The sequence below is a fragment of the Dendrobates tinctorius genome, unplaced genomic scaffold (assembly GCF_039654945.1).
Source record: "Dendrobates tinctorius isolate UK_male_01 unplaced genomic scaffold, ASM3965494v1 ptg000039l, whole genome shotgun sequence".
Lineage (NCBI taxonomy): Eukaryota > Metazoa > Chordata > Amphibia > Anura > Dendrobatidae > Dendrobates > Dendrobates tinctorius.
The window spans coordinates 65,115,625-65,131,507 of record NW_027361707.1 but is presented as its reverse complement, the minus strand read 5'-3'; the positions used below and the strand labels follow the sequence as shown (position 1 = coordinate 65,131,507).

Sequence of the window (15,883 nt, the reverse complement as noted above, 5' to 3'; positions counted from 1 at the left end):
GCACTTGTGACAGCACTGCTCCCAATCCCACGTTGCTGGCGTCAGTGTAAAGTACAAATGGTTGGTCATAGTCAGGGAAGGCCAGGACCTCATCTCCTGTGAGGGCCAGTTTCAACTTGGTGAAGGACTCTTCTATCCTTTTGTTCCACTCGAATGGAAGATTTTTGTTCTTGGCCTTCTTGGATTGGCCCACTAGAAGATCTTGCAGCGGTGGCGCTATCTTGGTGAAGTCCATGATAAATCATCAATAGTAGCCTACTAACCCAAGAAATTGCCTCACTTCATGGATAGTGCTGGGTCTTTGCCAGTCCCGGATAACGGTGACTTTGTCAGGATCAGGTGCCACACCTTCCACGCTCACCACATGGTCTAGGTACTGCACCTTGAGTTTCAAAAGGTGACATTTTGACAGTTTTATTTTCAGGCCAAAGTTTGACAGGGCTTCGAATACCTCGGCTAGGTGCTTCAAATGGTCTTCGTAGGTTTTGGAGAAGACGATGATGTCATCCAGGTACAGCAGAACGTTTTCAGTTTTTATGTCCAAGGCAGCATTCCATTAACCGCTGAAATGTTCCTGGTGCATCGCTGAGCCCGAACGGCATGTAGTTAAACTCGCAGAGGCCTATTGGTGTTGTAAACGCTGTTTTCTCTTTGTCTGCCTCTGCCACAGGAGCCTGCCAATACCCACTGGTGAGATCTAAGGTAGAGAAATAATTAGCAGTTCTCAGTGCAGCTAGTGATTCCTCAATTCTAGGCAATGGGTAAGTGTCTTTATGTGGAATGCTGTTAATCCGCCTGTAGTCTACACACATTCTCATTGTACCGTCTTTCTTCTTAATGAGGACTAATGGAGCTGCCCAGGGGCTACAACTATCTCTGATTACCCCAGCCTCCTTCATCTCTCGTAACATACTCTTGGCACATTGGTAGTGTGCTGGGGGTACAGGCCGGTGTCTCTCTTTAATGGGTGGATGATCTCCAGTGGGGATATGATGTTGAACCCTTTTTGCCTGCCCAAAATCTAGAGGATGCTTGCTGAAGACCCGTTCAAATTCTCAAGCCACCCGGTAAACCCCATGCTTTTGGTGCAAAGGGGTGGAGTCAGTGCCTACGTGTAGCTGCTGACATCAATCCTCCTGCTGCCCTTCAGAGCCATTCTCTTCCACCTTGTCAGATGGAAGCAAGGGTTCTAGAGTCTCGATTGCATTGTTTCTGACAGTGAACAATTTAGCAAGGGTGGCACACCGGGGTAACTGGTCCTCTCTCTCCCCACAATTTAAGATGTTTATTGGTACTCTCCCCTTGCGGACATCAACTACCCCTCTGACTGTCAGAATAGTGGGCCTCCCACCAGAATACATGGGTTCTACCAGGGCTTGGTAATCTTGACCCCCAGGCCTATTGCTGCCCGACAACAAATTAACATTTCACTTCTGGGAGGTACTGCAATGGGGAAAGGATCACTTACTCTGACACTGCTGACTTCTCCACCAGTCAGCTCTACCTTTTGTCTCTGCATCAGGGCTCTGATCTCCTTTTGCAGGACCCATTGCTGACTGGAGCTGGCGGTCTCAGCTACCTGTTGTAACAAAACAATAATTTCTCCAAGACAATTTTCAATTACATTAGTGCGTAAAGTGATCATAGGATGACATTCTCATTTGTCAATATCAACTATAATCAAACCTTGTGATTGCAATTCTACTCTTCCAATCTTGATGGTCACCTCTTTATACCCCATCTGAGGTAAGGGCTGACCATTGCTGGCAAGAATGGCAAGGTCTTTTTCTGGGCGGTGAGTAATGTCTGAATCAGCCCAGTACTGCTTAAAAAGAACATATGGCATCGTTGTCACCTATGAACCGGTGACCAGTAAAGCGTTCATCGGAAAACCGTCAATCACAACAGGCAAGACTGGTCGTCCTCCTACGTACTTGTCTCGCCAATTTGGTGGGCCTTGTCGTCTTACTCCTGTGGGTTGGCCCTTTGCCCCAGGGGTTGCTTGTTTAAATGACAATATCTTGCTAGGTGTCCTGCCTTGTTGCAGCGGTGACAGATGGGCTGTCCGTCCTCAACATAACGATCACTGTCTCTCCCTCTGGTCGGTGGGATCCTCTTCTGCTGTCACCACGGGACGTCTTCTGGACTGGAGGCCAGCTGGATCTTCTTCTTTGGAATCACTTGCAGGGACTGCACAGTTTTTGTGAGTGAAGCCACACTTTTAGTTAGTTCCTTGACTTGGAGACGTAAGTCTGCAGCAGAATCCTTATCTTGGGACAGCTTACCAGTCTCAATAGGGGTCTTTGGAAAGGATGCTGTCTCCTGCTGGTATGTAATTGCAGGATGCTTAGAGGGCTCTGTGCTGCTAGGGTTCAGTTCAAGCAGCACTCTGATGGCTCTATCCTTAAAGTGTGCAAAGTCCAATTCAGGATTTTGTAGGGCCATTATGAGCAGCTGTGTCCTTTGGTTGCTAGACTGGAGTCCCTCTATGAACTGCTCTGTTAATAATCTATCTTCATCTTGCACGCTCTCAGGATCGACCTGCTTTACAGCCCGTAGTGCCTCCTGAAGATTAAGGGCATAGTCCCGTATACTGTCCTGCACTCTCTGTTTGCACCCAAAACAAATCTCATTTTTATCCCTGTTGCAGTACGGGTATCAAAAGCGTTCTTCAGTCTGGCCAAGATTTGTTGGACAGTCCTTTTGTCAGTGTCTGGCCAGGACTTTACTTCACTCTGGGCCGCACCAGTTAACTGGCCAATGAAGATACTGACTTTTTGGTTCTCTGACAGGGGGTACACTTTGAACAAACTACATAGTCTTTCTTTAAAATCGCTCAGGGTGTGCGACTCCCCTGAGTACTGTGGTAACCAGGCTGCTCCTGGTATCTGGGAAGCAAAAGACCAGAAAAAGCCATACACCTGACAAATGCTATTGAGAACTCTGCTATTAGAAGTGGAAAGGAAGAACAAAGACGAAAGAATCTAATTAATAAAAATATTGGAGAAAGAGAAAACAATCACAAACTAAAATGTTTCTATACTAATGCACAAAGCATGGGCAACAAACAAGGAGAATTGGAACTACTAACACAGGAAAAGAAATATGATGTCATTGGAATCACTGAAACTTGGTGGGACAATACACATGATTGGAATACAAGACTAGAAGGATACAACTTATTTACAAGAAACAGACTTGATAAACGAGGAGGGGGTGTCGCATTGTATGTTCGAAACGCGTATATCTGCACAGAGATTGAAGCTTCAGAGACTGGGAGTTCTGTGGAAACTGTTTGGCTAAGAATACAAGGACAGAACAATGGAAAGGACACCATTGTAGGCATTTACTACAGGCCGCCTGTGCAAGCCGAAGATATGGATGAACACTTTATGCATCAGATGGCCAAGTTCTCCAAAAAATATGACATAGTTGTCATGGGAGATTTCAACTATCCAGACATTTGTTGGGAATCTCTCTCAGGCAAAACTAACAGGTCAAGGAAATTCTTATCCTCTCTTGCTGACAACTTTATCTTCCAAAAGGTAAGGGAGAAAACAAGGGGAACTGCTACCTTGGATCTAATCCTTATAAACAGGGAGGAAATGGTTGAGGAGGTAAAAGTGGCTGGGACCCTAGGAGGTAGCGACCATGCTATTTTAGAATTTTGGATAACTAGAGGCGGAAGACCTGTGAAGACTCAGACGTCAAGGTTAGATTTCAGAAAGGCAGATTTTAAGGGATTCAGAAAGAGAATTGGAGGGATCCAATGGCTGGATATCCTTAAAGACAAAAATGTCCAGGAAGGATGGGAAATCTTGAAAAATGAAATTCTCAAAGCACAGTTGTTAACAATTCTGAAAAGAGGGAAGAATAGGAAGCATTTAAGGAAACCAGGATGGATGAACACAGAACTTAAGCACATGCTAAAAAGGAAGAAAAAAATGTTTATAAAATGGAAAGAGGGAGGCATATCTAAAGAAGAATATAATGCTGTCTGCAGAACCTGCAGGGCACAAATCAGATTATCTAAAGCTGAAAATGAACTGAGGCTTGCAAGAGATGTCAAAAGCAATAATAAAGGATTTTGGGGATATGTCAAAAGTAAAAGAAAAGTCAAAGATGCTATAGGATTTTTACAGGATGAAAATGATGAAATGGTAAGACAGGATGTTGAGAAGGCTGAACTTTTAAATTCCTATTTTGCATCTGTTTTCTCTCAGAAAGGAAATGCAACATCAACTGTTATCCACTGTCCTATTAAGGGAATAGAAGAATCCAGGATATCTATAAACAGAAAGATAGTGAGGAAACACTTAGCTAACCTAAATGAATTCAAGTCTCCAGGTCCAGATGAATTACACCCCAGAGTACTGAAGGAGATAGCAGAAGAAATTTTTGAACCCCTCTCCATAATCTTTGAAAATTCTTGGAGAACAGGAGAAGTGCCAGAAGACTGGAGAACAGCAAATGTTGTTCCTATCTTCAAAAAGGGGAAGAAGGTGGACCCAGGAAACTATAGGCCGGTGAGTCTGACTTCTATACCAGGAAAGATCTTTGAACAAATTATTAAACAACATGTATGTCAATACCTGGATAAGAATGAAGTGATTAAACAGAGTCAGCATGGGTTTGTAACTAATAAGTCATGTCAGACTAACTTAATTTCCTTCTATGACGGTATCACTGATAGGGTGGATCAAGGAAATGCTGTAGATATAGTATATCTTGACTTCAGCAAAGCATTTGACAAAGTCTCTCATACAATCCTTATTGAAAAAATGACTAAGTATGGAATGGACAAGGCAACTGTTAGGTGGATTCATAACTGGCTTAGTGATCGGACCCAAAGAGTGGTCGTAAATGGCTGCACATCCAGTTGGAAGAATGTCTCAAGTGGGGTACCACAGGGCTCTGTCCTGGGCCCTGTATTGTTCAACATCTTTATCAACGATTTAGATGAAGGAATTGAGGGTAAACTGATTAAATTTGCTGATGACACAAAGCTAGGAGGGATAGCTAATACTAGAGAAGAGAGAGAGAGGATTCAAAAAGATTTAAATAAACTGGAGAAGTGGGCAGCAACTAACAGAATGGTTTTTAACAGGGAGAAATGCAAAGTACTTCATCTGGGCAATAAAAATGAAAAAAGCATATATAGAGTGGGAGGAATAGGGCTAAGTGACAGCACATGTGAAAAAGACTTGGGTATACTAATAGATCACAGACTGAATATGAGTCAACAGTGTGATGCAGCAGCAAAAAAGGCAAATGCAATTCTAGGATGTATTAACAGAAGCATACAGTCTAGATCACGTGAAGTCATTATTTCCCTCTACTCCTCTTTGGTCAGACCTCATCTGGAATATTGTGTCCAGTTTTGGGCACCACATTTTAAAAAAGACATCAACAAACTGGAGCAAGTTCAGAAAAGAGCGACCAGAATGGTGACCGGTCTGCAAACCCTGTCTTATGAGGAAAGGTTGCAGGATTTGGGAATGTTTAGTTTGCAAAAGAGAAGACTGAGAGGAGACTTAATAGCTGTCTACAAATATCTAAAGGGCTGTCACATTGTAGAAGGATCAACTTTATTCTCATTTGCACAAGGAAAGACTAGAAGCAATGGGAAGAAACTGAATGGGAGGAGACACAGATTAGATATTAGAAAATTTTTTTTGACAGTTAGAGTGATCAATGAGTGGAACAGGCTGCCACGAGAAGTGGTGAGTTCTCCTTCAATGGAAGTCTTCAAACAGAGGCTGGACAGACATCTGACTGGGATGATTTAGCGAATCCTGTTTTGAGCAGGGGGTTGGACCAGATGGCCCAGGAGGTCCCTTCCAACTCTACGATTCTATGATTCTATGATTCTATATATGGCATTGATAGCGGCATTATGAGGGCTGCGGCTGCGACCGCCGCTGAATCTTAACCTGAGTTGGGCATTTTTCTACCTGTTTTTCACTTGCTCACAATAGAGCGCAGCTCCAGCTTCACTGGCATGCCCCTCTCTGCTCGCACGCACTGTGTGACGCAGATTTGGCAGTTACTTGAAAGCTCAGTAAAGTCTTTAGCACACAATTTAATAAAGTCTATGGCACACAGTACCCAGCTTTGCCAGGCTCCTTTACCCAGCTTTGCTAGGCTCGCTAAATCCTGTTCGTGACGCCAGTTGGAGCGCCCCGCAGGGCCTGGGGACACTCGGTACCGGGCCAGTCGACTTCAATGGGGGACGGTGTCACAGCGGCGGCGACCCGGTCCATGGCCCAGAGGCGTCCAGTAATAAAATAGGGGAAAGTTGTGTGGTATTTATGTGGTAAAAATGAAAATAAAGTTTATAGATGGTTAAATACGTAACGCCACCTGTGGTATTCTGGTCAGAGGTGACCAGCCCTGCGGTGTTGTTCCCCTGAGACTGTTGATGTGGCGCAGCTGAAGTGAAAATAGCCCTCCACCGGTAGAGCAATAGTCCCAGGGCAAAGATGTTAAATTAATAGTAAAAATGGCTGTGAACATTGGGGTGCAGAAAAATGAGAGAAAGACACAGAGAGGTGCAGTTTCTTTACCTTTTAATTGAAAGTGGTTGCAATCCAGAGTACCACATACAGGTGATGGAATGAGTCTGGCTCGCCTTGAGGCATTCAGGGGATCCACCTTGTCAGGTGGGGATTTAGGACCTTCCTTCTGCGCTTTGTGTGTGGGTCTCCGCTATTTATAACTATGCTGCGACCCTCAATTGCATGATGATTTCACTAACCTGTATGGCTGTCTGCATGAGCCTATTCAACGGGTACCGTCCTGTTCACCGTCAGCCCCGGGCTCCTTATCTGCTGCCGTGCCCTCAGGTGTACAATGTCGCACAGGAATTTACCATTCCCTGTACTTTCAGATCCGGCGATCAGAACATACAGCTCCTGACCACCAAAGACTCTGATGTCCCTTTTTTCTGTATTAGCACTTCACTCTGGGTCTGCTATATGCAGTTTTAGCTTCCCCTGAGTCTCTCTGTCTCTGCTCGTGTCCTTTCCCTCTTCACAAATCAGCTGCTTGTCTTGAACTCCTCTCAGATTAGCTCCCTGTCTTCCACTGACTAGATCTTCCAGAAAGATCTTTTTACCTCACATTTTAACTCCCTTGTCATTTGTCCTCACAGCTCACAGCTGCTCTTGTTTCCATGACAACCCCCTCAGCTGACTTCTAGCTGACTCACCAACCCCCTCTGCTGGCCAGAATTTATAAGGCATCTCCATTTTCTGACTTGCAGCAGGAAAGTGTGATTTAATCTATTACCTGGCATGGGGGCCCCTTTCTGCCTCCAAGCATGACTTCACCTCTTAGAGGGAGGCAATGTCATTGTGACAACCGGACTCTGGGGTGTCACACTTCCAGAAGGAGGAGCAAAGTTCTGGAGACATATGCCCTTTTATCAGACTGCATCTGGTACTACTGCTGATACCTCATCTATCCATTGAAAGTCTGCATAAGGCCGGGATCACACATGCGAGGAATACGTCTGAATCTCGCATGTTAATACCCGGCACTGCTGCCGGCACTCAGGAGCGGAGCGTGCGCCTCCATGTATTGCCACATGCACGCTCAGATCCAAGTGCCGGTGGCAGTGCCGGGTATTAACATGCGAGACTCGGCCGTATTCCTCGCATGTGTAATCCCGGCCTTATTCAAAGACTTCTACACACCTTTTCTTCACTGCTGCAGTTGAGCGACACATTACTGCCTGGAGCATATGTTCAATGTTTTCGGAATTCCTCTCTTTCTATTGATGCGCATTGAGCTCTGACATCCTTTCCCTATTCTAAATCACCAATTAAATGGTTGTTGTATTCCCAGCCCAGGCTATCATAAAGGCTACGATAATATGTCCTCATTGGCTGCACAATATCATGTGATGTGATAACATTATGGAGAAGCCACGAAATTGCGACTTGGGTCATTTCAGCCTTCTACGACTGATGCAAACTTCAACAAAGTGTAAAAAAATCAGTAGGCATTATTTTGTTGATTTGTTCAAATCAAATTACAAATTGTTTAAATTCACCAGGGCTTTTATGAGTTCTAGAAAACTCAACTCAATTTGCTCAATTTTAATCAAAACCAAAACTTTTAATTAACCTTTACAGTAAAATTGTTAAGCTGATTTAGGCATGTTAAATATTCAGGATATAGAAAGAGGCAAGTTAGTCAATAAATGTCAGCCAGAACGTGGAAATAGTTGTGATTATGGATATTGTGTCAAGTTTGCATAACGAGGAAGAGGATATAAAGTTCCAGGTAGGGTAAACATTGGTTTTGCCATTATAAAATGATTTGGGGAATTACTATGCTATTCTTGTTTAAAGTCTGTAAATATTCAGCGATATTAAATGTATCATGAGTGTGACTGTTTATTTCACTTAATTAATGCAGAACAATCTGGGGGCGAAATCATTCCTCCTATCTCACCATATGAAGAGACATTCTTTTTCAGACATTCAGAGAACACAAAGGTATGTGAAATCATACTGTATATGTCAATGCAAATGAGCTACAATAATAGAATCCTTGCAAACAATGCATTTCTGCTATAGAAAACGTAATTACAAACTAATGTAGGTAATTAAAATTGCTACAGATTGGAGAGAAAATCTAGGAAAAATAAGAAAGCAAATCAAATAATTCTATTAAAAAGGAAATTACATGATAAAAGTAATTTATTGTATTTATAGTTCATTGTTTAAAGTGAAAGTATGGGAAATATACTAATGCAATAAAAAAAAACTAAGACTTTATTTTCCTAGTATCCAGAGGTTTCAAAGTTTTTTTTTTTACTCACGTCTTGATATCCTGATAAATACAGTAACCCCCAGGGTCTTGTCATAAGCAACCATGTCCTATATTGTATATGAATACTTTCTTTGCAGCAACCCACAATATCTTGTATATATACAGGTGTTTCTCACAAAATTAGAATATCATCAATAAGTTAATTTATTTCAAATCTTCAATACAAAAAGTGAAACTCATATATTATATAGAGTTATTACAAACAGAGTGATCTATTTCAAGTGTTTATTTCTGTAAATGTTGATGATTATGGCTTACAGGCAATGGTAACCTAAACGTCATTATCTCAGTAAATTAGAATACTTTATAACACCAGCTTGAGAAAAGATTTTTTAAATCCGAAATGTTGGCCCCCTGAAATGTATGTTCAGTAAATGCACTCAATTCTTGGTCGGGGCTCCTTTAGCATCAATTACTGCATCAATGCGGCGTGGCATGGAGGCAATCAGCCTGTGTCACTGCTGAGATGTTATGGTAGCCTGGGTTGCTTTGATAGCAGGTCAGATGAATTTAATGGCTAATCAAGCACAGTAATACTGTTATTTTTTCGAGATGGGCGGACACATGGATATTTGGGTTGGGCGGGTTTGGCCAAACAATTACAAAAAGTTTGGTTCGGGTACCAGAACAGTACACGGACCCGAACCCGAACCCAGACCCCATTCACTTGAATGAGGGGGCCCGAACATCCAGTGTTTGCCGCGCTGTCATGTGCTTGACAGTGCGGCAAATACCGCTTCTGATCAGGGGTGAAATCATACCTACTGGTCTGAGAGCCACGGTTCCCATGCTGTCAAAAGACAGTGTGAGTGCTCAGCTGTGATCGGAGGGATATAAAGCTCACCTCCAGTCACTGGTGTTAGATGATGGGACTACTAATTCCATCATCCAAACTCTGCTAAACAATTTAAATAATTTAAAAAAACGGCGTGGTGTCCCCTCCAATTTTGACAACCAACCTTGCTAAAGCAGACAGCTGGGTACTGGTATTCTCAGGCTGGTAAGGGGCCATGGATATTGGCCCCACCATTCTAAAAAACAGCCCACAGTTGCCCAGAAAAGGCACATTTATTAGAGGCGCCAATTCAGGCGCTTTGCACGGCTCTTCCCACTTGCCTATGGCTTAGTAATGGAGAGGCTTCTATAAGACACAATCCATTACTAATCCTATAGCTGCATGGTAAATAAAGACACAGCCAGAATAATGTCCTTTATTTGAAATAAGACTGAACACAGTTTTCCATTTTTATTTAAAGGCCTAATTCCACCGAATTATATACCATACCTGTCCGTCGTTCTGTCCCATGCCATAATTCAGGTCTGGGGGATAAAGAGTTTTCAACCTGGATGGAGACAAGATGCGACCATCCAGGCTGAGAACCACCGGTGAATGAACTGCTGCGAGCACAGCCTCAGAGACCGGTGGTGACATTATCGAGGTTACCTAGGTCAGTGAGGCTCTGTTCCCAGCCTGGCTGAACTGCTGTGACCTCGGCGACATCCCCACTAGCACCATGACAGTTTTTCTTACAGTGCTAGTGGGGATCTCACCGAGGTTACCAATTCAGCTCGGCTGGGAACGGAGCCTCAGTGACATCACCACTAGTCACTCAGGCCGCGCTCGCAGCATCTCATTCACCAGTGGTTCTCAGCCTGGACAGTCACATCTTGGCACCATCCAGGTTGAAAACTGTTTATCCCCAAGACATGGATTACGGTGTAGGACAGAACGGTGGACAGGTATTGTATATTTTTGTTTTTTTAGTTTAGTTTTATTACAGGAGATACAGAGCTTCGGTGGAATTAGTAGAGGTAGCAAGTGTGGTTTATTAAGATTATTAAAGGAGTCTGTGTCATTCTTTTAATTAAAGGACTTCTTTCTGGGTGTCTGTGTTTTCTTACAATGTGACTATGGGATTAGTAATGGATAGGTGTCTTAGGCTGGTTTCACACTAGCGTTTTTTTGCGCTGCGTTTTTGCGCATACATGTGCATGCGTCCTTTTCCCCTATCTTTAACATGGGTACGCATGGTCTAGCGTTTGCACGTGTTCGTACGCATTTTAGGTGCGCATGCGTTTTTTGTAGTGTGCGCCCACGTGCGCCGGACGCAACCTGTTGCATTTTTGGTCCGTCCAACCTGTCTCAAAAAACCGCATGTGCACGGAATGCGCAAAAAAACACATTACAGTCTATGGGAACGCAGATGTGCGCATGGATATGCGCACGTCTGCGTTTTAAGAGTAAAAATGGCTAAAAAATGGTTAAAACACATGCGCAAAAAGCAGCAAACGCATACAAAACGCATGATGCGTTTTTTGTATGCATTTGCACTGCGCAAAAATGCAGCGCAAAAAAACGCTAGTGTGAAACTAGCCTTACAGACTCCTCTCCATTACTAATGCATGGCTTTGATGTCACCTGACAATACAAAGGTGACATCAATCCCACAAATATGAACCCCACTTGCTACTGCTACAGAGCAAGTGGGAAGAGCTGGGCAAAGCGCCAGGGCGTTTAACCCCTCTGATGCCACTGTCAATATTGACAATGACATAGAGGAGATTTCACGCAGGGAGGGTGCTCCCTGAGTGCTCCCATCAGAACAATGCAATGTGATCGCATTGTTGTAATGGTCTCCATGGAGACCCCGGCCCCATGCCTTCTTCCCTGCCTGTCAAATTCTGCTCCGATGCTCTGCAGTGCAGAAGCATTGCAGAGTATCGGATCAGCGATCTGATACTGTATAGTTATGTCCCATCCTGGGACAATGTAAAAAAGTTTAAAAAAATTAATAAAAGTGTAAAAATATTTTTTTAAAATTACCAAATAAAGAACAAAAAGAGAAACAAATATTTTTCCAATAAATGCATTTATTTATGTAAAAATATAAACAGAAAAAGTGCACATATTTGGTGTTGCTGCATCCGTAATGACCAGCTCTATAAAACTGCTTGACTAGTTAACCCCTTCAGTGAACAACAAAAGAAAATAAATAAAACACGAGGAAAAAAAACAATGCTTTATCACCATACTGCTGAACAAAAAGTGCAATAAAACACAATCAAAAAGACAAATGTAAATAAAAATGGTACCACTGAAAAAGTCATCTTGTCCTGCAACAAACAAACCACCATACAGTTCTATCAGCAGAAATATAGAAAACCGTTATAGCTCTCAGAATAAAGAGATGTAAAATAATAATTTTTTCTATAAAATAGTTTTTATTGTGTAAACATAAAAAAAATATAAATGGGGTATCGCTGTAATTGTACTGCCCTGAAGAGTAAAAATACCTTTTTTAATTTTACCACACATGGAATGACATAAACAAATAGAACAATTCCTGAATTGCTAGTTTTTGCTCATGCTGCCTCGCAAAACTCAGAATAGAAAGCGATCAAAAAATCTCATGTGCCTGAAAATTGTACCAATAAAAACATCAACTTGTCCCACAAAAAACAGTTCTCCAAATATGGGGATGAAAAAACTATTTTTTGCAATAAAAGGCGACTTTTAGTGCGTGACAGCAGCCAAACATAAAAACCAGATATAATTCTGGCATTGCTGTAATCGCACTGACCAGAAGAATAAAGTCGCCTAATCACTTATACTGCACTAGGAACAGCCTAAAAATAAATAAATCCAAATCTTCATCCGCTGTTGATTTGCTCATTCTGCGTTCAAAGATCACAGTAAGGCTCGGTGCACATTTATCCTGCGCTCTGTGGTGAGTGCTTACATCGGGGTTTCCATGAAAATTTCTGAAATGCATGATTCAAAAGGAACCACCAGTGGAACATTCACTATAAAGAGGCAGATGGAGGCACTGTGGACGCCATAGGACCTGTGATCCGACGGTGTCTTTTGAGGATTACATAAAAATGCCATCTGCCACAGTTTTGTGCACTTCTGTAAAAAAGGACAATACTGAATAGAGGCCAAATGGAAACCAGAATAACTCTGCTGCCTCATTTTAGTGAATCAATCCCTCAGGGGTTTCATCTGAATCACATCACTCAAGAGATTTAGATGGAAAGCCTTGATGTAAGTGCTCACCGAAGAGTGCCGGATAAATGTGATCCCAAATATTATGTAAAATGTTCCCAATAAAAGCCTCAACTAAATCCACAAAGAAAGCAAGTCCTCACTCAGGTCCGTCATCTGTTATAGGGGCTTCCACGTTACTGGAAAATCGAAATAGCTCCTCGCTGGCCAAAAGAAATTCAGCAAGTTCTCAAATCTAAGTGCCCCTACCTTCTGAGCCCCACAGTGTACCTTAACCACATATAGCACCCACATGTTTGGCATTTCTGTAGCGATGAGAGCCTGCCTAATTTACAAGTGCGTGACTCCAGAAGCACAGGTTGGCATAATGTACTGGTGACTGCAATGTACTGGTCACTACAGTGTACTGGTCACTACAACTGCAGTTTGCAATCTTAAGTCTGCAACATCCACTAAGGGTATGTGCACACGTTGTGGATTCTGCTGCGGATCTGCAGCGGATTTGGCTCTGCAGATCCACATCAGATTCTCCTGCGGTGTACAGTACCATTATATTCAATGTAAAATAAAAAATGCTGTGCACATGCTTCGGAAATTTCTGCACAGATTTTCTGTGGTTTTGTCAATTCTTTGTGCGGATTCCGCAGCGATTTTACACCTTTTCCATTCTAGAAATCCGCAAGTGTAAAAGCGCAGGTGAAATCCGCACAAAAACTGCATAAAATCCACAATAAATCTGCACTAAATCATCAGGTAAAACGCAGGTCATTTTACCTGCGGATTTAGCAAAATCCATGCGGAAAAATCCGCAGCAGAATCCGCAACGTGTGCACATAACCTAATTATTTCTGGAAAACATTCATTCATTCAAAATCGTCACTACACCTGTAGATAAATTCCCAAAGGGGTATAATTTACAAAATGAGGTAGCTTGAGGGGAGATTCTGATTTTCTAGTACACAGGGGCTCTGTATATGGAGTCCGCAAACTATTCTAGGAAAATCTGCGTTCCAGGAGGCAAATAGCGCTCCGTCCCTCCTGAGTCTCTCCGTATGGCTAAGTAGTACTGTAGATCCACATATGGGCTATTTCTACATTCAGCAAAAATTGTGGGACAAATTTTGGTGCCATTTTTACCTATTTCCCAGTATGAAAATGTAAAACTTGGGGCTAACACACAATCTTGGTGGTTAAAATGTAAATTATTTTTTCTTCACTGCCCAATGGTATAAACGTGTGTGACACACCTGTGGTGTTAATATAATCACTGCACCCCTAGATGAATTCATTGAGTGGTTTATTTTTTTAAATTGGGTCACTTATGGGGAATTTTGCTATGTTGGCACCTCAGGGGCTCTGCCAATGTAACATGGCACTCTCAAAAAAATGCAGCAAAACGTGCACTGTAATATGGCGTTTCTTCCCTTCTGAGCTTTGCTCTGTGCCTCAAAATGAGTTTTCAACCACATATGGGTGAACTCAGGAGAAATTTCACAACAAATTTTGGGCTCCATTTTCTCTTGTTACCCTTGTAAAAATTCTAAATTTGGAACTAAAAAATATTTTTGCGGGGAAAAATGCAATTTTTTTTCACGGCTTAATGTTATAAACTTCTGTGAAGCACTTGGGGGTTCAAGGTGCTCAATACACATCTAGATAAGTTTCCAAAGGGGTATAGTTTCCAGAATGGTGTCACTTGTGGGGGTTTCTACCGTTTATGCACATCAAGGGTTCTCCAAACTCGACATGTCGTCCGCTAATTATTTCAGCAAAGTTTGCATTCATAAAGTCAAAAGACGCTCATTCCCTTCCAAGCCCTGTTGTGCACTCAAACAGTTGTTATTCTCCACATATTGGGCATCTGTGCACTCAGGAGAAATTGCACAACAAATTGTATGCAGGAATTTCTCCTGTTACCCTTAAGAAAATACAAAATTTGGAGCTAAAAATGATTTTTCAGGGTAAAATGTGATTTTTTTATCTTCACGGTTTTACGTTATAAACTTCTCTAAAGCACCTGTCAGTTAAACATGCTCAATACACATCTAGATGGGTTCACTAAGGGGTCTAGTTTCTAAAATGCTTTCATTTGTGGGGGGCTTCAAGTGTTTAGTCCCATCAGGGGCTTTCTAAACATGACATGGCATCCGCTAATTATGTCACCAAATTTTACATTCAAAAAAGTGAAATGGTGCTCCTTCCTTTCCGAGCCGTACCATATGCCTAAACAGTGGTTTTCCCCCACATATGGAGTATCAGCATGCTCAAGAGAAATTGTACAATAAATTTTATGGTCCTTTTTCTTCAGTTACTCTTGTGAAAGTAAAAATCAATAGGTCTAAAGAAAAATTTTTGTGAAAGAAAAGTAAATGTTTATTTTTTTTCTTCCTTCTTCCAAAAATTCCTGTGAAGCACCTGAAGGGTTAATAAACTTTATGAATGCCATTTTGAGTACCTTGAGAAGTGCAGTTTTTAGAATGATGTCACTTTTGGGTATTTTCTTTCATATAGGCCCCTCAAAGTCACTTCAGATGTGAGGTGGTCCCTAAAAAAATGGTTTTGTAAATTTTGTTGTAAAACCCTTATAACTTCCTAAGAAAAAAATTATGTTTTAAAAATTATGCTGATGTATAGTAGACATGTGGGAAATGTTATTTATTAACTATTTTGTGTGATATGATTCTGAATTAAGGGCATAAAAATTACAATTTTTAAAATTGTGAAATCTTCAAAATTTTCACCAAATTTCCATTTTTTTCACCAATAAACGCAAGCCATATCAAAGAAATTTTACCACTATGATGAAGTATAATATGTCATAATATGACTATCACAGAATTAGTGGGATTTATTGAAGTATTCCAGAGTTATGACCTCATAAAATGACATTGGTCAGAATTGTAAAAATTGGCTTGGTCAGGAAGGTGAAAATAGACTTCGGGGTGAAGGGGTTAAATATAAGCCAAATTGACCTAAGACCAAAAACCATTTATAGTATTGATCTTTCAAGGTATGTTAAGTGTTTTTTTCTACTTT

General features: G+C 41.8%; 1 protein-coding gene across 3 annotated transcripts in view; it reads left to right on the top strand.

Moving 5' to 3' along the window:
- Positions 1-15,883, top strand: part of ARAP2 (ArfGAP with RhoGAP domain, ankyrin repeat and PH domain 2) — a 453,511-nt gene that overhangs the window by 32,066 nt on the left and 405,562 nt on the right. For all 3 annotated transcript variants that reach the window (XM_073574724.1, XM_073574725.1, XM_073574723.1), the window contains exon 4: positions 8,425-8,504. In XM_073574724.1, coding sequence (XP_073430825.1) covers positions 8,425-8,504 — 80 coding nt within the window. The remainder of the gene's footprint in view (positions 1-8,424; positions 8,505-15,883) is intronic.